Consider the following 21,227-nt stretch of genomic DNA (forward strand, 5'->3'; position numbering starts at 1 on the left):
TGTGTGCTCAGCACCACTGCAAGCCATGGGGCCCGCTAGGTTTAGGGCACCAGGACCGCATGCCCTGCCCACGCTGCACACCAGGACCACCAGCACGCACACGTCTCCTTCTGCCAGCACTGCCGAGGGCAGAGGCACAGGGGAAGGTGACATTTTGTAGCCACACCACAGCATCCTCGGGGATGCTCAGCCCTTGCTTTCATGCTGTTGCCACACAGTTGTACCTGCACGAAGCTCAAACATGAGCTTTGCCCAAGAAAGGCCAGACATGGATCTGTGTGGTGCAGGGACTGTGGGGACATGGTGGCAGCACTGCTGGGTGCACCCTCCCTCTGGTCCCTGCTGTCCCAGAGCCACCATGGCCCCAGGGAAGCTCAGTCTGGGATGTGTGGCACCTCAGCACAGCTCACACCCCATCCCAGACCAGCAGCCAGCCAAAAAGCTACAGCAGGAGATGTAAAGAATGACCATGGCACAGGACAGACTATAAACTGCCATCCTCCCGCGTCCCCTTTTGCTCCACAATTCTCCAGGCTCACCTCCACCCATCCGGGGGCACTGGAAGTTGTGCTGGGACTTGAGGCTTCCTGCACCCTGAAAAAAAGCCTGGCAAGCAGGAAAAAAAAAAAAAAATCCAGCTTTTGGTAAGAGTTTGGACAAGAGGTAGATCCCACAGGCAGCTGAAGATCACCCACATCTTCCAGCACAGCCCTGCTTTAACCAGGATGAAAATGGGACACCAAAAAAAAAAACCTTTTTTTTTTTTTTTAAAAAAAAAAGGGGGGGGGGAAGCAGAGGTGCTAGCAAGTTTTTCCTTTGTATATCAACCAAGAAAACCCTCAAACTCCACACTTTTGGGACTTCACACGCAAACAAACAAGAACATTCAATAGGAAACTCTAATTTTGTTTGGAAATGTCATTTCCAAATCGCACATGAGAAATCATGCTTCGTCCTGGCCCTGCTGACAGGCAAATATTTATCCCCACAAAATTTCCACATAAACCCGTCCCTGTTGTCAGTAGGTCTGGACGCCGGCAGCAGAACGGCCACGGGACGGGAGGAGGCGGCGCAGGGACACGCAGCCCTGCCCGGCGGGGTCACGGCACAGCCCTGCGAACACCACCCGCCTCCTCGAGCCCCGCTTTGAGGCAAGATTCAGGCTTTTCTGACACATTCATAGCGAGTATCTGATGTTTTTTCAGAACTCCTGGTACCGTTTTTTCCGAGGCATTAAATGCAGGGCCCTGCTCCTGAGCCCCGCAGCACTCCATCATGCAGCCCCGCAGCTCTCCCTCTGTCGGGATCCCGCCGACAAACATTTCTCAGTCTATTCGGAGGAGTTGTTCCTTTGCTCCGTGTTTGGATACTTACAAAGCCATTACCATCTCTCGCATGCAAATCCATCATCAAGGCTTCGAACTCCAGAGAAGTTCCCCCCAAAAAACGATTTTCCACTCACCATGCAGCCTGCCAGGCTCTGTTCTTCCACTCTGCCTCCCTCCATCCATCGAAATACATTTCAGCAAGTTCCGAGGCCAACAGAAGAAACAGATGGCAGCCTGAAGAGGTGGTGATTTTTTTTCTGGAGGGGTGGGGAGCGTGGTGAGGGATGCAGCAAAGAGCTGACCTCCTCCTGGCTGTTTGGAAAAGCCAAGCTGGGGCTGCAGGCACCAGTGCCCCTTTGGAGCAAGACGCCCAGACCCCATTCTGCAAAGCCCTCGAGCCTCGGAGGGCTGGGGGGGAGCAGAGAGCCAGAGCTCTGCGCTGATCCCCACCTCTGCAAGCCTCTCTCCATGCCCTCAGCACTGCCCTGAGCCCACACTCACCGTTAGCCCCCATTTTCCAAGGGCCCTGCTCACCAGCAGAGCCCCGCATCGCACCGATGGCTCCTGGCGGGGACCACAAGCTCCCCAAAATCACCCACAGAGCAGCTGCAGGTGTGAAATGCCAAATTTGCTGCGGCCACACGGGGTGAGGGGGATGCAGACCATCAACCGTGCCCCAGCCCAGGGCACAGCACCCCTGGGGCAGGCACCAAGCGTCCATGCGTCTCGCCGCAGCCATCAGCGGGTCGGACACATGGGGAGGATTGATGAAGGGATGCGGCCAGATGGAGACAAATGGCCTTGAGGAGTGAACGATCTCTCCCTTTCAAGGGGGACAGCAATTAATTTATGAATTGGGTGAGTCAGGTTGCCAAGCAGCTTCGATGCTCTTTGGGTTTTGTTTTTTGTTTTTTTTTTTTTTGCGTGTGCTGGTGAGTGATTGCACAGCTGTTGGAGGGGGAGAAAGAGTCCACAGAGCCAGAGTGATGCTCCATGCTGGAGGCAGCCAGCAGCAGGACCAGGCTGCTGCCTGCACAACACGGGGGCCTCGCCCCCCCTATGTCACCCACGGGGGCCTGGAGCCCTGTCCCATACCACAGGAGCAGGCAGAAGCCCCATCCCAGGCCCATGGCCCAGCGCAGATGCAGTTCATCTTCTTTCACCCCTTGTATATTTTGGTAGGACCTACAGAAAGTCACGGAGAGCTGCAGGGAGGCAGGGTGGTGGCTCTGGGGACGTGGGACGGGACCTGCCTGGTGGTTCAGCCCCGGCTCGCCGAGCTCAGACCCGCAGACACGGCTCCCCTGCACTCCCAGCGTTACAGGTGCTTGGAGGGTTTTCAAGACACGCAGCAATTTCCTGCCCGAAGCAGTTGACAAATCTGCGCAGAAACTGGAGAAGGCCTCATGTTTCAGAGAGCCGACTGCTCAGGGCTCCTCTCCAACACACCGCTTTGCCCCAAACAGAAGGGGAAGAGGTTGGGTTAAGCACTCCTCTCTTTCCTATAGCCATGTGGCTTTACCCTTAGGACAGATGCTGCATCCACCCACAAGGTCTGCAGCAAGCTCGTGCAGCAGCCACATGCCCAGGAGGCACCCCCAGCCCGGTGGGGGTCCCATCCCCATCCCACCAGTGTTTCCAGCCCCTACTGCCCTGCACCGCCCCAGGGGTCCCAAAGCAAGAGGTGATGTTGCATGCAGATGGCCGTTTTGTGGTGGCTTGCCCAAAGCCATCCTCTCCCCATCCAAATGCCACAACTGTGGCCAGCAGTGGCCACAGTCCACAGTGGCCAGCACCGCCAGCAGTGCCCCGCACGCCATCAGGACCCGTCATCTGCTCCTGCTTCAGCTCCTGCCTGTGCAAGGGAAAGCTCCCAGCCCCTGGGAGACACCCAAGGCCAACCGATGCACAGACAACAGAGCAACAAACCCATGAACGCAGCACAAAAGCCTTTCTTCTAACCATCCTCAAGCAAACCACGGACAAGTAATGCATGATTTGCACCCTTGGTGTAAGCAGCACTGGTCCCAGTAGGGTCCACAGCCAGGCGCAGAAACCCCCTGGGAGTACAGAACACAGGCCTGCATGCTCAGCCCCAAAGATTTGCCACCGAGCAGCTCCTCCAGCAACGAGACAACCATGGAAAAAGTCAAAAATAGTTAATTCAGCCCACAGCTGGGATCTTCATAGCAAACACAAGGATCAGGAGGAAAATAGAAAGAGAAAAGCCTTACCTTGTATCAGCCTCAGCCTACAGAGGCCTTGCAGCGACCACCCCTGGGCTCAGCACCTGCAGGCAGTCTTCATCCGGAAAGGCTCGTGGAGGGGATTTTACCCCTCACAGGGCTGACAGACAGCTGCTTTGGGGTGGAACTTGGTAAATACTACATTGCAGAGACCCGGTATTACTGATTTGGGGAAAAGGCTGGGAGGGGCAGAGGGGACAAAGAGTAGTTGTCTCCAAGAGCGGCCTCAGGGCATTTGAAGAGGAAGGATGCTACAAATTCACACAGCAGTGAATTCGCAGCATCCTTCCTCCTCAAATTCCCTCTGTATCGGCTGTCCTTGCAGATTTTCCACAGCCTGCAAGATGCACCCAGCACCAACACCTCCCGGCCACCAGCACCTCGTGCAGGACCACGACCTGGCACAGGGCAGTGCCACCACAGGCCCTGACACACGGCACAAAGGGCATGCCAAGGAGGTGACCCGTGGTGTCTGCAAACAGGGGGGACACCCAGGGTGCAGGTACCAGCTCCAGGGGAGGCAGCAAATCCCTGGGGGCTGCGGTGACACCCCTACATGGCCCAACACAGCTCTGGGAATTTTTTCGATGAGCTGTCCTGCTGCTGCCCTGACATCCCCTTGCTCCGTGACCTTTCTTCCCGCAGAGAAATCCCAGCCCCAAGCGGCTGAGTCAGCTGTAAATGTGTAAATCCCCAGCATCGATCAGGCTGTGAACGTGGAGCTGCGGAAGGGGAAGCAGGCTGCTCGAGGCTCGGCACGGAGGGAAGGCGCCGTGAGCCACAGCAGCACCGAAGCACACACAGACTCAGGGTGCAGAAACCACCCAGGAGGTCCCCAAAAGCACCATAGATTGAGGTGAATCATGGAAACAAGTGAATTAGGGAAAGACACCTTTTGCTAATTGAATCCAAATGCAAAGCTAGCAGTCCCCTCTCTTCCCTACAGAGCAAACTTGGACCATGCAGCCCCCAGGAGCTGCAGATGCCCAGCACAATGCTGCTGGTGGGGTGAGGTAAAGCCAGCCTCCAGCAGCTCCCAACGTGGCAGCAATGCCGTCCTCTCCTCATCCATCCTCATCAGTGCTCATCATTGCCCCCACCTGCTCCCTCGTGCCCCCTCTGTGCTCGCCCCTCTCTCGTTTCCTTCCCTTCCTCTGCTCTGCATTGAAAAACCTTCCTTGTGGCGGGCCACAACAATGTAATTCACCCCAGTAGAAAAAAAAAAACAAAACAGCCCTTTTTCAGCCTAGCTGCTTCTGGTTCCCCAAGGGACGAGGCGTGACCTTAGCTAAAGGACTTTCCTGCTGGGGTAGGAGGGTTTCAGTGAGGATCAGCCCCATAAGTGCTGCTTTGGTGGTGCTGTGGGGTGCAGCAGGGCTGGCCGGGTGCGTGGGGAGGGCCCGCGGAGCACCCTCATCCCCCCGTGGCTCCCCATCTGCTGACTTTTGGCCCCCCCTCCAGTTTCCTCCCCAGAAGCCGGCCGTGCGCGAGCCCACAAGGCGCAGATTTCTCCGATTAAGCAACGCCGGGCGGCCTCTCCCCTTTCATTTTCAGCTGCCTCTTCCTCCCAGGCCCCAGAACCTGCCTCAAGCATCCGGCACCGGCCGTGCCCCCACCATGGAGCCGAGCGCACGGGAGCCCCTGGTGAGGAAGCCGAGCTCCTCGTACCGAACCTTCCCCGAGGGCGTCAGCAAGAGGCTGGACAAGGAGTACCTGCGGTGAGGGCCGGGGCCGTGGGGTGGCCGTGTGCCCCGTTTTGGGGCTGGGGAGCGGGTGGGAGAGCTGCTGCCCACTGCTTGCTGCTCCCTGGGTGTGTTTTGAGGGGGTCTCATCGTGCCCAGGGTTCCCGGTGCTGTGTGTGCCTGCCTGGGAGAGCAGTGGGTGGGCTTTGGGGTGTCTGACACTTGTAGGACATGGGGTCCTGCTGTGGGATAGGGGGCCCTGAGAGAAGCCCCCGTCGCTCTGCTGTGAGCTTCTGCTTTTCTCAATTTGTTTCTTGGCTGACAACCGCCCAGCCACCTGGAAAGCATCGGTGGCACCCACGGAGCTGGGTCCTGCTCTCACCCACCCTGGGGGCCATACAGCCCTGGCACGATGGGCAGACACAGCACGGCAGAAGCAGCTGCTGCTTGGCTCAGAAAAACCCCACCAGCCAGGGCCTTTCCCCAGGAAAACCCCTCCGTGGCTGGCCGGGAGCCTCGGCAAAGGGCAGGGCTGGGCTGCACGGGGGAAAAGACACAAAAAAGGGCGAGATAAACTTCCCATCATGTGCCGTGGTGGTGTCCGACGCATCCTCCTCGCTCTGTCCCCTTCAGAAGCCTCCACAACAAGCGGCTCTACCTGGCCGTGTTCGCTGCCGTCCTCGGGAATTTCAGCTTCGGCTTCGCCCTGGTTTACACCTCACCCGTGATCCCCGCTCTGGAGGCTCACCCCAACCCCGCGCTGAGGCTGGACCGGCACAAAGCGTCCTGGTTCGGGGTGAGGAGCAGGCTTGTCCCTACTGGGAGGGTGCAGGCAGGGACAACGAGGACCCACCGAAGCCTCCCCTCTCTCTCTCTCTGTGTCCCCGCAGTCGGTGTTCACGCTGGGGGCGGCGGCGGGGGGGCTCAGCGCCATGCTCCTCAACGACCGCCTGGGCCGCAAGCTGAGCATCATGTTCTCGGCGGTGCCCTCCGCCGTGGGGTACGCGCTGCTGGCTGGCGCCCAGGGCATCGAGATGCTGCTGCTGGGCCGCGTGCTGACGGGCTACGCCGGCGGCGTGACATCTGCCTCCATCCCGGTAATATGTCCCAGGAGGGAGTTTGCCAAAGGGGGTGGAAGGCGGGGAGGTAAGGGGGGTGCAGGAGTTGAGCCCGGGGTCTTCTGCTTCTTTGGAGGCATCAGCAGAGCTTCAGGGCTGCGGCTGGATATAGGGGATGGGGAGGATGCACCGGGTTAGCGGCTCCCCGCACGGCCAGCCTGAGCTGATCCCGTGCTGCTGGGTTTTTTCTGTCCACAGAAAGTGGAAGGCAGCTCCTTGTTCCCTGCCCTGTTCCTCCCCGGTGCTAGTTTCCTCCATTTATCAAACAAAACAGAGGAAGGGGAGGATTGAGCAACCCTCGGGCACGTCTTTACAGTAACTGGAGTCTGGGCATGCGCTTCTCCCGCACCAGGCGAGGATGGGTGCGGGAGGGATGGGTGCCACAAGGCTCTCCTGCCCTGCTGCAGGACCAGCTCCTGCAGATTTCCCCTCCCAAAGGACAGGTTTCCCAGCACTTTGGGTTTTCCCTGGCTGTGAGGCACGGCAGGACGGGTTTTGTTGGTGCTGGCTGCATGCTGCAGCTCCGCTGTGCGCGCTGTCCTGCTGCAGGTCTACATCTCGGAGATCTCCCACCCCGGTGTCCGAGGCATGCTGGGCGCTTGTCCTCAGATCATGGCAGTGCTGGGCTCCCTCATCCTCTACGCGCTGGGCAAGTATCTCGGTGTTTGGCGGGCAGGAAAGCCCCTAGGGAAGGCAGGTTTATTTTAAACAACTTTCCTAGTGGGCTGATGGATCCGTTCCCCTCGCAGCCACCACCACGGGCGTGCAAGGGGCTCCACCGAGGCTTTGTCAGAGCTGAAGAGCAGCACACCATGAACTCTTGTTCTGGTTTTCCCCTCTCTGGCTTTGTTAAATCTCTGTTGTTGGGGTGCCCACACTGAAGCAAGGCCGGGAGGCTTCTCCCTGTGCTTTCCCTTCCTAACCTGGCTGCCTCCCGCAGGGCTGCTCCTGGACTGGCGCTGGCTGGCCGTGGCAGGGGAGGTGCCGGTGCTGGCCATGATCCTCCTGCTCTGCTTCATGCCCAACTCGCCCCGGTTCCTGCTCTCCCGGGGGAAGGAGGACGAGGCCCTGCAGTCACTGTGCTGGCTGAGGGGCAAGGACACGGACTATGCCCGGGAGTACGAGCAGATTAAGGACAGCGTGAGGAAGCAGGTGAGGAGAGGACGAGGCTCACCTCCAGCACGTGGGAGATGTGATACGAAAATGGTCAAGTCCAGCATCCTCTGGGCATCTGAGCTGCTTCCTGGGTGCTGTGGCTGTGCCCAAGGGACTAATATCTTGTCTTTCTGACTTTGTCCCCCTCCAGAGCCGGCGGGTTTCCTGTGCTGAGATCAAGGACCCCTTCATCTACAAGCCCATCCTGATTGCCGTGGTCATGAGGTTCCTGCAGCAGCTCTCTGGGGTCACCTGTGTCCTCGTGTACCTGCAGCCCATATTCAAGAAAACGGCTGTCATCCTGGTGAGCTCGAGTTGCCCTGTCATCAGGGATGTCTGCCCTTTCCTGGGTCTCCCCTCTCAGCTTCCCCATGGCTTTTGCTGTTGCAGAAGCCGGAGTACGATGCGGCTCTTGTCGGCCTGGTGCGTCTGTTCTCGGTAGCGATTGCTGCTGTGTCGATGGATAAAGCTGGCAGGAAGATTCTCCTCTTTGTGTCGGGTAAGTCTCTCTGCCACGATGTGCAAGGGCAATTGTTCTTTAGCTATTTCCAGCAGCTCTGCAAATGTGCAGGAGTGGGAATTTAACCACACGGGGCTCAGGAGGGGTCTCTGGTGGTGGCTCAGCTCCTGAGCAGAGGTGACTCCAGGGGCTTGGACGAAGGCACAGAAGGGTTCGCTCACCCCTCAGCCCCATGGTGCTGTTGCATCTCTCCACAGCTGGTGTCATGCTGGCCTCCAACCTGACCATGGGGCTCTACATCCACTTCATGCCCTCTTCTCAGAACGGCACCATCACCAACAGGACCCTGGCGAGCTCTGCCAGCCCTCCTACGGAGTCCATCAACTACATCACCCTCATCCCCCTCCTGGCTACCATGTTCTTCATAATGGGTAGGTGCAGGGGGCGAGAGCCCAGGACCACAGCACGGAGCAGGAAACCAGCCTGGGGGATATTTCTCCTCCGAGGCAGGGTGATATGGGGCGAGGAGTTTGGGATTGGGATCGGGAGGCTGAGAAAAATGGCATTTGAAGTCGCTTTTCAGGACTGAGAGTGTACATGGGGAAAAAATAATGACCGACTGACAGGGGAGCAGGGCAGGATTGTGTAGGGCTTTCCTGTGCTCCCCTAAGGGGCTCTGAAGTCTCAGCAGCCTCACCTCACCCTCTCCTCCCCTGCAGGCTATGCCATGGGCTGGGGCCCCATCACCTGGCTGCTGATGTCGGAGATCCTCCCTCTGAAAGCCCGGGGGGTGGCCTCGGGCCTCTGCGTGGTCGTGAGCTGGCTGACAGCCTTCACCCTCACCCAGTTCTTCCTCCGGGTCGTGGTGGGTACTGTCCCGGGGGGTGTCCGAGAGCTCTTCCTCAGAGCCCCCCAAGCTGGCTCACATTTGCTTTGTGCCCCACTTCTCAGGAAGCCTTTGGCCTCGAGGTGCCGTTCCTGTTCTTCGCTGTCATCTGCGCTGGGAACGTCTTATTTACGGGCTGCTGCGTCCCAGAAACCAAAGGCAGGTCCCTGGAACAGATTGAGGCCTTCTTCAGGACAGGGAGAAGGTCGTTCATGAGGTAGGAGCTGGAGGTGGAAGCTGGAGGTCTCCGAAGATGGTGCTTTCCCCCCGCCCAGGGAAGAGGAACAGGCAGCAGTGACTGTATTGCTTTGGACATGGATATTGCCAGCCCAGACTCTACCTTCTCTTCCCAAATCACTCAGCACTACCCGGTGCTCTCAGGGCACCACGTCAGCCCAAGGCATGGGACTGTGTAACCATTGCCAGGCTGGGACTAAAAGCATCCTGGAAACTAAAACGTGTGGCTGTGGACAAGAAACCTCGCACGTCCTTAGCGCAGCAGCCACCCAAGCAGCCCCAGAGCCCCCAGGCTCTGGCTGGAGCAGAGTTAACAGCTGTAGCTGTGCTGGCACCCTTTCAGCATGTAGTTGCAAGAATAAAGCAGTTTTGCCTCCAAGTGCACGACGTTGCCTTGGTTTGCAGAGAGGAAAGCTGCAGGGGGATGGGAGGGAAGAGGCAGGCAGGGGCTGTGGCTGGGGGATCACAGCACCCTGCAGCCTCCCATGTGGGTCTCGTGTACTTAAAGATTTCAAAAAAAGGCAGAGCCAGATATTTTTTTTTTTTTTTTTTTATAAAAAAGCTGCCACATTTTATTGCTCTAAAAACACACGTTACACTAGGAGCCTAACGAACAAGACCAACTACAGTTCACAAAGAAAATTCAAGACACAACACACAGCATGGGAACAGACAGACATTCAGCTGTAGTGCAAGTGATTCCCTGGAGGAAAGACACAACAGGTACAGACTACGTTGTAGTGGGGCAGGTCCTTCCCACCCCAGGGTTTTACTCATCCATGTCAAAGGAAGGTGGCTGTGCCCCATCACAGCTGGGTGTAGAGCCTCCACCTCCATCACTGAGATTTCAGCTGCATAGTTAGTAGCAAATTGCTCTCAGCCCTTTCCTGATGTCTTGCAAGATTAAGGTCTTTATTTATGATTTTTTTTTTTTAAGAACACAACCCTGGGTAAAGCACAGCTGCAGGAGGTGGTTATGGCTGTGAGGAATGAAGGCCTTGCTGAGTATTGCATCCAACCTAACTCTTCCCAAAGGGGCAGAACAGCACAGGCTGGGCTTGGAGATCATTTGCCTGAGCATTTGCCAGCCTGCTGAAATGCACTTGGCAACCTGAGGGCCTGTGGCTATGCTTGTGTCCTCCTGTTCCTGATACACTTCAGCCTGCTGTGACAAGGATTTGGGGGGCAACAGAGCATATTTGACCTGAATCTCAGGAAACACTAAGTGCTATGTAGATCCCCTGCAGCAGAAGGTGCACCTCACCATGGAGAAGATGTGCTTTATCAGAGGATTAATTTAAAGCAGCCTAGGACAGAGGAAGAGAGATGGGCCAAAATCAAAACCACAGAGAAATGTCAGTATTAGACCAAACCTCTGCAGCCGAGACCTGTTTCCAGAAAGATGTCCAGCCCTGGCTGGAATATGACTGTTTCTAAGCATGGCCAGATTACAAGAGCTCTCAAGAGCCTCTGCTTTCCACTGACCTTCAGAAGATCAGGATCTCTGGCAGCCCTGTCCTAGAGCATTCTCTTTCTCACATGGCTATGTACCAGGTCTTGATATCTTCACTTCAGTGAAACCCTTCCCTGCAGACAGTGGATGTTTTTTTCCTGAGAAAAAAAAAATGACAAAGATGAATTAAGCTTCCCAGGGCTTGGCCTAAGGAGCAAATGCCCGAACCACACTAGAGAAGTATTTTCTGAGTGATCTCCTTTATTCCACAAAGAAAGCGTGAGGGTTTTTGCTACAACATTTAGAGTCTGAGAAATCACGGGGGCTTTTTCCAGAGGTAGAATGGTCTTTTTATTCACTGCACACACAGAAAATCAATTGGTGTTACAAAACCAGCTCCTGTTCTGAGCAGCAAGGTCTGGGTACGCAGCAGAAAGGGAGCTTCTGCCCTTCTCTGCATGCCCAGGGGAGAACCCCAGGGGAACGGGGAGCTTATATGCACAAGTGCAGTAATTTCTGGGACTGAATGGGACACGGAGGGGTTGCATGTTGTATAAATGCACTTGGGTAAGAGAAGTGCACAGCTCAGACAGTGAATGGTGTAACAGTCCACTCCCAAGTGCACACTTACTGCTGGTTCCCAGCCGTCTTTCCATACTCGCTGTAGTCAATGCACCACCCGCTACTGAGGTCTCACATAAAATTTCTGCCCCCTTCTCTCCCAAGAGGCCTCCAGAACCTCCTCCATGGAGACCCCTTAGATCAGCCCTCCAGCCTGCACACTGCCAGCTAGCACTGGGCTGATCCTGTAAAATCGCTAGAGCAGGACTTTAACTTCATTATTCTTGCACAGCTCCTAGCCCCCTGCCTCTAAACACAACTAATAACCACCATGCACTGTGAATGGGCACCTTAACTACTGTGATACTACTACTCTAAAGGTCTTTTCTATCTCCACAAAAATAGCCTCACACCGAGGTGAGACCAGCCACTAACTCAACACCACCCCGAAAGCCATGGGTGCTGCAGGCCCTGCACGCAGACTTCACCGGACCAGCAGCAGCCGCATCTGGCTTGGGTCCTGCTACATCACAGCCAGCCACTATTCCCCACAGCACCCTCTCCAGACGTGCTCACCCCGATATTGCTGCATCTGTAGAGTCAGCGCTCTCCGAGCACAGCTCCCAGACACCTCCTGTTCAGGCAGGCACGGAGACGCTGAGCAGAACCAGAGGCGATAAGCGCCGTGGCCACAGGATCCAGCTCAGCTCTTGCAGAAGAGTCCCTGAGGCTCATTTCCAACAAAAGCACACCCACAGCTCGGAGCTGGGCTTTGCATCCTGCTAATGGTGGCAGAGCAATGCAAGTTATTAGCTTGCCTGGTCCAAGCTGGTGGCTGCGATACTCAGCGTGATGGCACTGCTGGCACCCCAGGGACTTCTGCTGCTGGAGCTGACATGCAGAGGTGAGCCAGGAGGCAGATAAAGCCAGCAAGAGTCCTGCCATCCTCCTGGTTCGTCCCTGTGGGTGTAGATCAGACTGCAAGGGTTATCTATCGCCTCTGCTTTGCCTTCCACCTGCGGAACTACTCGCAGAGCAAAGCAGTCGCTACCAAAGACATGCGCATCGCTACGTGGGTCAGTCCTCTACTAAACACTACTTAACTCCCAAACCCCTCGAAATCTACTTGGATGTCCTGCTTGCCAGGCAGGACTCTGCAACGCAGCCACCCCATGAAGGTACTGGGGACAGGAGGAGCAGAGAGGCTATGATCACTGAGGCTTCACTCGGAGGTGTCCTGGGGTGCATCCCCCTGTGCCACCCCACTGCCACAGGCTGGGGTCCCTGCGCACGCACGCACAAGGAAAGCCAATGTCCCACATATTGCATGCAGCCACAGGACCAGCCCGGAGCTGGGGGCTGCAAAACGGCAGAGGCTTGATTGAAACAAGCTGCATCTGGGCTGGCGGTGCCTATTCGGCGCCCCAGACAAGCTGGTGTCAGAGCAATTACAGCTCAGAGGCCCCGGGGGAAAAGGGGCTTAGCACGAAGCGGCTGCCCAGCATCCAGCTGCGAGGGGCTGTGTGTGCAAATAAAGCCAGGCCGCATTCCTGCCTGGTGCAAATCTTCACACCTCCCTGAACGCCACGGAAGAAACAAGAAATGCCATTAGCTGGCAGCTTAGCCCCCCGGCCCCCAGGGGCTGCACTGCTCCTGCTGCAGCGCCCGCATGCACCAGTACCTGGCCACCCTCTCCTGCAGCTTCTGACGATGAACAGCACCCAGCCACCAGCTGCACGACCCCTCTGGCACCCCAGTAATTCAAATGGGACCACAAAGAGTCAGGAGGCAGCAGGAGCCCAGCTCCCAGCGCAGGACGGTGACAAGAGGCTGCCTCTGCTCGCCAGAGCTGCCCCCTGCCTTCACCAAGCACAAACCCTGCGTCCCAGCAGGGAAAAGCAAATCCGGTCACATCGGCATCCATAAGACAAAGGGATCGAAGGGCAGCACACTTTCCAAAAGTCTGAGAAACACGATGAAGGCTGAAATAGGATTTTCCAGTATCCCAGTTACAGCAGCCAGGGTTCTCCCTGGGTCCAGAGAGAGACCCCCAAAATGAGACAATGCTTTCCTTCAAATGACAGGGAACAGAGAGCTCCTTTCTCCTACATTCAGAGAAAACGAGGCCCATCAGAACACATAAATATGTAGAAATAAGTTATTCGCCCTTTTCCTAATTAAAACAAAAAGCAGTTGTGTAAAAACAAATAAATTAACCCCCCCAGAAGAAACTGTGATGAGAAGCGTGAGACCTGGACCTAGTGAGCAGTTCTGTTCTGCCTGACACGACACAAACAGAATATGACAGAGCTTGGAATAAAGCAGCAAAACACCCAGGACAATAACCTGCTATCCCCACCGAACTGGTACAGATTTCTCTCTGTTTGCAAAGGCAGGATATGCCACCTCCCCATACAAAACCAGCCCAGGACTGATGCAAAAAAGCATGAGCCCAATGAGAACAACTGTACCAGATAAGCAAAAAGCAGGTCCCACATGCAGAACAGGCTGCAGGAGCACACATGGGAAGGGAGAGATAGCAGAGCACAGTCCCGGGCTCACGAGAGAAGGATGCTCACGCACATCAGCAACTATTACACCAGGAAAAAAAATAAAAGAAAAGAACCGTTGGCTCAAGCAATACTATCTTCTTTCAGCTGAGGTAAAGCAAACCTCCCTTCCCCTCCTCCCCAGTAAAAAGGTGAAGCTTAAGACAAGTACCCTTGTTCAGACTAAGTAATTAATGTGTATAATTCAAGTAAATTGTAGAAACTGCCTGAAGCTGTAACCAGAGGAAGGGGAGACTGTACTTTACAGTTCCCCGGATCTGCCCCAGCGTCTCTCGCAGCTTCTCTGCAGCGTGGTCATTGTCTTCATCTGGGATTTTTGCTGGAAGCCCTTTACTGCGCAGTGATGTCTGATGCCCAGCCTAACTGGACCCATACTAAACCAAGCGTGAGCATCACCAGGTCCTGCTAAATGCTGGCTTAGTATTTTGTGCCTGGGAAGTGCCACACCAGAGCGCGTTACTTTAAAACGTGTAACATGACCAGTGGAGCCAGGCAGCTCCAAGAACAGTTCCCAGTGAGTGTGTTGCCCACACTCAGTCCCCAGCAAAACAGGGCAGGCTCATTAACCAGGCATCAAAAGAGAGAAAGGCTACGTGTTTAGGCTTGTACAGCAGCACTCAAAGGGCCAGCACCTCTGCAGGGAAAAAAGAAAAAGAACAAAAAAGAAGAAAAAAGAAAAAAAAAGGAGGGGACTGTGAGATATTTGGTTCAGTGTTAAACCTCTGAGAGGGTGAGAAGAGAGCCACCAACGCGCTGAGGTCTGGCTGCTGGTGTGGGAGGAGGGCACAGCCCGCCCCAGCCCCTGAGATTTCCAGTTGCTGCCGTGTCCGGGGAAATAGCAGAGTAACAGAGAAGGGAGCAGGCAGAGGGAAGGGCAGAGTGGGTTTCCGTATCTTCACCAACACCTCAGTGTCCGTGTGAGGTTCCCCTGAGCTCAGGGGCTTCAGAGGGCCTGTCCTTCCAGGGACCCCGTGAGCTTCTCTTCATCCATCTGCTTCTGCTGCTGGTGGATGCGGGCGTAGGAAATGGCATCTCCCCTGCAAAGAGAAGGGACAGCGAGGGGATGTGAGCTGGGAACGGACGGGGTGCAGGACGGGGTGGAGATCCACCTTCCCCTCCCCTCCCCCAGCAGGCAGATCTCTTACTTCTTGCCGAGCGCCGATAGGCCGTAAAGCACCCCGGTTGCAAACGCGATAGCATTTCCAAAAAGCGTGGTCAGCGTCAGGCTGAGCATGACAGGGAACACCGCCATCCTGAAAGAGAGAGAGGCAGCCCCGTGCTGGGTTGGGGAACGCAGCACCCGAAACGCCCAGCGCCCGGCCCCGGGAGCATCCTCACCCGCAGTAGAAAGCAGCTTTCTGCCAGGGCCGCAGCTTGTCCGCCCTCGCAGACACGGCGTTGGCGAACTCGATGAACTGGCAGCAGAAGGGGGCTTCGCACAGGAACAGGACGAAGGCGTTGAGCCTCCAGGCAGAGCACACGAGAGTTAACCCTGCCCCACAGCGAGGGGCAGCCCCAGCCACACCAAAGCAGCAGCACGCAGCGGGGCTGGACCCCGCTTCCCTCTCCCCCCTTCTTGGTAATTCCCAATCCCTGGCCCCAGATTTATTTTGGGTAAGGTTACTGCAGTATTTACCTAAAAACGGGTGGAAAAGGGGGTAAGGAGAGAAGAGGAATATAAAGGGGGATATAAATAGGATAAGGCCCGTGTCTCCACCTGTTTGACTGAGCAAGAGCTGGCAATTCCCAGCTCTGCCCCTCGCTCCGTGGTGCCAAATGGACAGAATCACAGGGTACCCAGAGCTGGAAGGGACCCCCAAGGATCACATCTCCATCCCAGCAGAAAAAAAAAAAAAAAAAAAAGAACAGAAACTCCACTCACATCATCCACACGCCAGCTGCTATGTTCAGGGGGTTGATGGTGACGCAGTTCCACAGACCAGCAAAGGCACAGGCTGGAAGGCAAGAAGAGGCTTTCGGTGACCACAACGACCCACGGGACAGCGGGGCCAGAGGCTGGCTGGCAGGGCTGGCTTCTCCCAGCTCCAGCCTGCCCTGCAGCCACATCAGCAGGGTTGTGCCTTCCCCATGGCACCCATCTCAGAGCAGCACGCGGAAAAGTTCAGCAAAAAAAAATTACTTGCAGCCCTTTCAGGCTGAAAATAAAGGAGAGGTGAACCCGGTCACACACTGCTGGTTCTGTGCAACTTTCAGAGAGGGGCAGAAAAGAGCCAGTTTGGGGTCTCTGCTAATACAAATGGAAGTGGATGCTGGCTAAAGCAAGGCCCAGAATAGCTCCTGCTCTCCTGAATTCGTAATGCCAGGAGAGGAAGCCGCCAGCAGCCAGGCTGCAGGCACCCACCTCCTGCCTCATTAAACTTGCAAAGCGCTCCCTGCACTCGATATGGCCCCTTTCCCCCCGCTGACACCGAGAAGCTGCTGCTCACCTGGGAACCCGAGCCCACGGGGGGGAGAGCGGTGAGGCAGGGGCTGCGTCCCCACTTGTTTAATGCACAAACACGGTGCAAAACTGCAGCTGAAATTATACAGCCCTGAAAGGCTGGCCTGGGATGTGCTGCTGCATAATGAAGAGAGCGGTGTGAATCTGAGAAGACCAGCCTGCGTCTAGGTATTTCTGAAGTCTGCTCATGTTTTGCTAAGGGAATCCCTGAGCAGGGCTGCTGTGAGCAGTCCTGACCTTCAAAAGCTTGGCACGCGCTTGCAAGGTTTCCTTCAGGCATCCACTGCTGAATCCTCAAGGTTTCCTCAAGAATATTTATTTACCCTTATTTACCAGAGTGGGAAACAGAGCTGCAGGCCTATGATAGGACCAGGCTGAGGTCACCCCACGAGCAAGCGGCCCCCTGATTTTAGAAAACAACCAAACAAGTTTATTTTTAGACACTTCCTGGGACTGTCCCATAGGACCCAAAATCTCCTGGAGATTCCTGCAAGAACAAGATCCCAACAGAGCAGAAATGCCAGAGGACACGCTACCAGCCACACTCCGAGGGCACTTCTCATCCTCCCATCACAAAGGGATCAGTGTCCCTGCACTGTAGGGGGAAACTGAGGCACTGGGGTGGGATGATGCAGACATGCAAACAGACGGAGAGCTGGCAAAGCACCAGCGAGCAGGATTGCAAGGAGCAGCAGGCAGGGAGGTTTCTAACTCTGTGACCAACAAACCCTTGGATGCTCACGGAAGAGGAGCTCAGGGGACTTGTGACACTTGTGACAAGTCCACACCGTGGACTTGTAACACTTTGTCTTCACAGAAAAGCACACTTCTGAAAATAACCTTAAATGACTTTCAAGCATTTTATTATTAGCAAACAGCAAAACCCAGCAGCATTTTGACTACCACTGAAAGGGCCAGGGCAGAGCCCTGTTAACAGCACAGTGGAGCAGAGCAGGGCGTGAGGTTCAGAAAGCTACAAAATCAGCCTCAACCACGGAGCAAACCTAGGGAGGCAGAATGTTATTTCCCAAGCAGGACTTTGGCCCTACTATTTTTAAATTTCTTTTTACTCTAGTCAATCAGGGTTTCTCTTTGTCAGGGCTCTGGTTCAGTTTTTCGAGTTTTGTTTTCATCCCCAAACAACCCTTGAGCACTAAACGTCCTCGCAGGCGCCTCAGCGAAGCGATCGCCCCGGTTGCCAGCAGACTAATGACCCAGCAGGCCTGAGCTGAGCGAGTCCCTACGTCAGCACGAGCACCAACCAGCAGGAAAGGAGTCAAAGGTTTACAGTTGCAGGAGCACTGCACTCAGTGGTGGTTGCCAACAGCCACAGATAACGATTCGGTGACCTTCGGTCTCCTTTCCAGTGCAATGCATCCTGCGGCAGCCTGGCACACACTGGTCCCGCCGGGGCAGGATTGGCTCCTGCCTCTGTAGCCAAAAGGGACACGGAGCCAACCCAGAGACTTCTTTTTGCACAACAAAGCCTCACAAGAGGCTTCAAATTCAGATAATGCTCGATGGCACGTAAGCTATGGAAGACAGTCCTGCCATTTGTTTAACTGCTGTCCCGTCCTGAGGCCCTGGGGAAGCACAAATAACTGGGAGCTAAAATGAGGAAGTAAAAAAAGAAAAAAACACCACCCCCCACAAAGCCTCTATTCATTCCAAGCAGCTGGTCACTGTCCTCAATGCAACCCTATTTTTGCCCCTAGAGCATTTTACAAAAGCCTCAGACTCCCATCGTCCTTTTACAAATAGGAACACAAGGGGGAGAGGGGACTCGGTCACCAAACCAGGCTGTGCAGGAGCCAGAAACAGATCCCGAGCCTTGTTTGTCTCATTCATGCTCCACCTCCCAGCCCTTCTGACTCGATCTTGCTGGTTACAGGTGTTGGCACACAATAGGTGTCACCTCCCAGCTTCACCTCCACTGACAAAGTTTCTCATCCATCCTACAGGGAATTTTTCCTCCTGCACAAAGTAACCCAGCCCCGTAGCAGCCACAACCCAGATGCCCAAAAATCTTATAAACGAGTTCTGTTCCTTCACAGAGAGCTCTGAAATCAGAGGCATGCTCCAGCCTTGCCTAGTTATCAGTCAGCCCTTGTCCTAACAGGCCGCCTACAACGAGGCGATGCTGAACAAGGGGCATTTTGAGGATGCCTGTCACCAGCACGGAGGATTGCCTCCTTCCATGGCCTCCCGTGTCTCTGCTCCTAACAGCAGCCTGTGACCCCGGCTGCCACGGTCTCTGCCCCACAGACCCAAAAATTGAGACTGCCAGGCCACAGAGCAAGCTGGCTGACTCCCCGAATCATCAGCAATCCTCCCGCCTATTTCTTCTCCCAGACTCGCCCAAACACATAAAACTCTCAGCTTTCCTTTAAAAACAAGTCCTGAGTTCTCCAAGCTGTGAAGAAAAGCTTGAGAAAAGAATCCAAGTACAACTCGGCTGCTTTGAAAGCTAAAGATAGAGGGGAAAAATCTGCTTTCAAAGACTCGCGCTGCTTTTCAAGCCCCTCGCGAGCTGCTCTGGCACACGGCGAGCTGCTCAGAGCCACCTCCAACTCTGTACCCTCCATCTACATCCCCCAAGCTGTGTGTGGACCAAAGCCACGTGAAGGGTGCCGAGGCCACAGCTTGTGGGACCAACATCACCCCATGGCCCCCTCATGGGAGCTACCAGGGGACATGGCCCAGCTGGGCTCCAGGCCTCCTGCCCCCACCAGAGGCCTCCGGTAGGTGCTGCCCCATAGGAGCAGCCTTGTGGAATCTTTTCACACCTCTGGAATTTCGGCAACTAAGATGTAAAAGCAAGAGAAGCGTTATGTTTTATCAGCATAGCCAAAAAGGGCTTTAAAGGGGCTGCCCAGTGATGCCACAGTGCACGAGGTGGGCTGCAAAAACACCACAGCCTTGTACAGTCGAGTCCTGAGGCAGGAACAGGCATGGAAAAGGGGCAGGAAGAGAGAGGGATCAGACAAAACACTACAGCAGAGGGAATAAATCAGGGCTGACTGTACTGGCTGAGAAACACTCTTGTTTTACTAGAAGTCGTGGACCTGAAGCAGAAGGAATTCTCCATCCTGTGCTCTGCAGGAGATCAGACTAAGCGGTCATAACAGTCCCTCCTGCTTTTAAGAGCTATTAATCTCCTCACAGAATGTAGCAAAACAGCACTACGGGACAAGCTGATTTCTGGCAAAGGTGCAAAGACTCTTTCCCTGGGAAAATTTTTTTCGGCAGCAGGTAATTCACAGCGCAGCCAACTCACTTCGCTGTACGCTGTCTCCCATCTTCTGCGCGTCCAAGACTAAACCCCTTAAAAAACACACACCACTAACCAAGGTCATTACTCGCCTCCAGAAAACACAGCCAGGCCCTCCGTGATAAACGGCAGGAGTAAGAGGAAACATGCTGTGACGTCCAGAACAGGAAAGTTGCAGGAACACAAACACCTGACGGTCAGATGGGATGGAAGAAGCAAACCCCAGGGTCCCCGTTCACACCCTGCACCTGACCCCGCTGAGCGCCCTGAGCCCGGTGCTCGCAATAAAACCATTGTCTCGTTTATCTGCCCACGGCCCTCCTGCAGGTCCGGGGGCTTGGCCGCTGCTCCCACCACTCCCAGAGATGGGAGATGAGCTTTATCCAAGAAGAAACTCGAGGATTTGCAGATCCCCCCCGACACATCCCTTCTCCCAGGTACCAAAGTTCAGCGAGTTCAACAACCACGCAGCGCGCCTCTCACGTGCAAGCTGACATCACCCCGCTTCAGGCTCATCTTGTCTCATCCTCCTGCCCAAAACGCAGCCAACTACACGTGTGGAAGAGACGCAAACCTGCAACCCCAAACTATTGTCCCATGGCCCGCCTCCCCGTACACAAACACGGCCCAGGGACGGGCAGGCACGACCCCTGCCCCACGCTTTTGCATGCACGAGCAGAGCCAGTGGGGAACCCTTGGCTGCGAGGGAGGGGATACTTACACACGCCCCCGATGACCCCGGCAATCCTGCAGAGCCACCTGTACCACCAGGTCATGCCATCATCGGCGGAGGGAGCCGCTGGCTCAGGGGCTGCTGCTTGGAACTGGTCATCCTGAGAACTCATGGCCCCCCCAGCTCCCGGGGGGTCAGGGGGCAGCTCCCCGCTCCCCACCTGCGCCCCAGCAGTGGGGGATGCCCCTCCAGGTGACACTCCCCCCACCTATTCCAGCAAGGCCAGGCAGGCTGACAGTCCCTAAACCCAGCCCTGCTGCTGGTGGGCCTCTCCCCGCACCCCCATGCACGGCCGGGCCCCCCAGGGCTGACAATGGAGGGGCTCTGCCTGCAGCGGCGATGCCAGCGGCCGGGGGGGAGCAGCCTCCACGTCTCCCTGCCTATTGCATTGTGGGTCCCCTCCTCCAGCAGGGAGGGCTTTGATGTCACGCTCATTAAAAAGCCAGTGGGCAGAGCCGTGTGTGCATATTCATAGCCAGCAGCAGGCAGGGAGGCGCGCGGCCCATGGCGGGCCCAAGGGTGCACAGGGCGGTTGGATCAGCTCGGGGCAAGGGCAAGCATCTGCCCCGAAAGGCACCCGTCATCTCACGGGGACTGGGACTGAGCCCCAGCCTCTCCTCCCAGCTGAGCTGTGGCCGCGCAAACCTCAACGTTCGGAAGTTTTGGCCGGGCTGATAACACAGCTTCTTGCCTCAAATCGCAGGGGGAGGCGTTGTGGGTGCCTCAGCTCTTAAAGCCATCCGTGTCCGTAGCCCCCGTGCCTCAGTTGTACCAACAACACAAGTGCACAGCAGGCTGCACTCTGCTCTTACCACCATCTTCACTCCCTTTACCTCTCTGACGACTGAGCTTTTGCTTCAGCAGAAGGTGAAGCGATTTGTCTAATGTTATGCAGAAAAGTCAGAGGTAAAGCAGGAGCCCTGGGTCCTGCTTCCCCTAACCACTAGCTGCTGTTATTCCTGTGTGTGCTAAGAGGAAAGAGAAACGTGAATTTTTGAATGGATGTGAGTTGAATGTGGAAATTGTTACAAAAATTGTGCCCTCAAGGAAAAGCAAACCACTCCCC

The 21,227-nt window shown here is 55.7% G+C and overlaps 2 protein-coding genes across 2 annotated transcripts; one reads left to right on the forward strand and one right to left on the reverse strand.

The window, feature by feature from the left end:
* The first annotated feature begins 5,174 nt into the window (after positions 1-5,174).
* On the forward strand, positions 5,175-9,365 carry SLC2A6 (solute carrier family 2 member 6). The gene is made up of 9 exons (XM_084299071.1): positions 5,175-5,292; positions 5,890-6,052; positions 6,147-6,353; positions 6,924-7,035; positions 7,315-7,526; positions 7,681-7,833; positions 7,920-8,028; positions 8,709-8,854; positions 8,941-9,365. Exons 1-9 carry the CDS (start codon positions 5,192-5,194, stop codon positions 9,094-9,096), a joined length of 1,359 nt encoding a protein of 452 aa, XP_084155197.1. The 5' UTR covers positions 5,175-5,191; the 3' UTR covers positions 9,097-9,365.
* Positions 9,366-14,639: 5,274 nt separating this feature from the next.
* On the reverse strand, positions 14,640-20,273 carry CACFD1 (calcium channel flower domain containing 1; the record flags this gene model as incomplete). Its single annotated transcript, XM_084298978.1, has 5 exons — positions 14,640-14,733; positions 14,842-14,949; positions 15,035-15,160; positions 15,579-15,651; positions 20,150-20,273. The coding sequence occupies 5 exons, from the start codon at positions 20,271-20,273 to the stop codon at positions 14,640-14,642; spliced, it is 525 nt and encodes a 174-aa protein (XP_084155104.1).
* Between the last annotated feature and the right edge of the window lie 954 nt (positions 20,274-21,227).

The sequence above is a fragment of the Netta rufina genome (assembly GCF_964035555.1).
Source record: "Netta rufina genome assembly, chromosome: 20".
Taxonomy (NCBI): domain Eukaryota; kingdom Metazoa; phylum Chordata; class Aves; order Anseriformes; family Anatidae; genus Netta; species Netta rufina.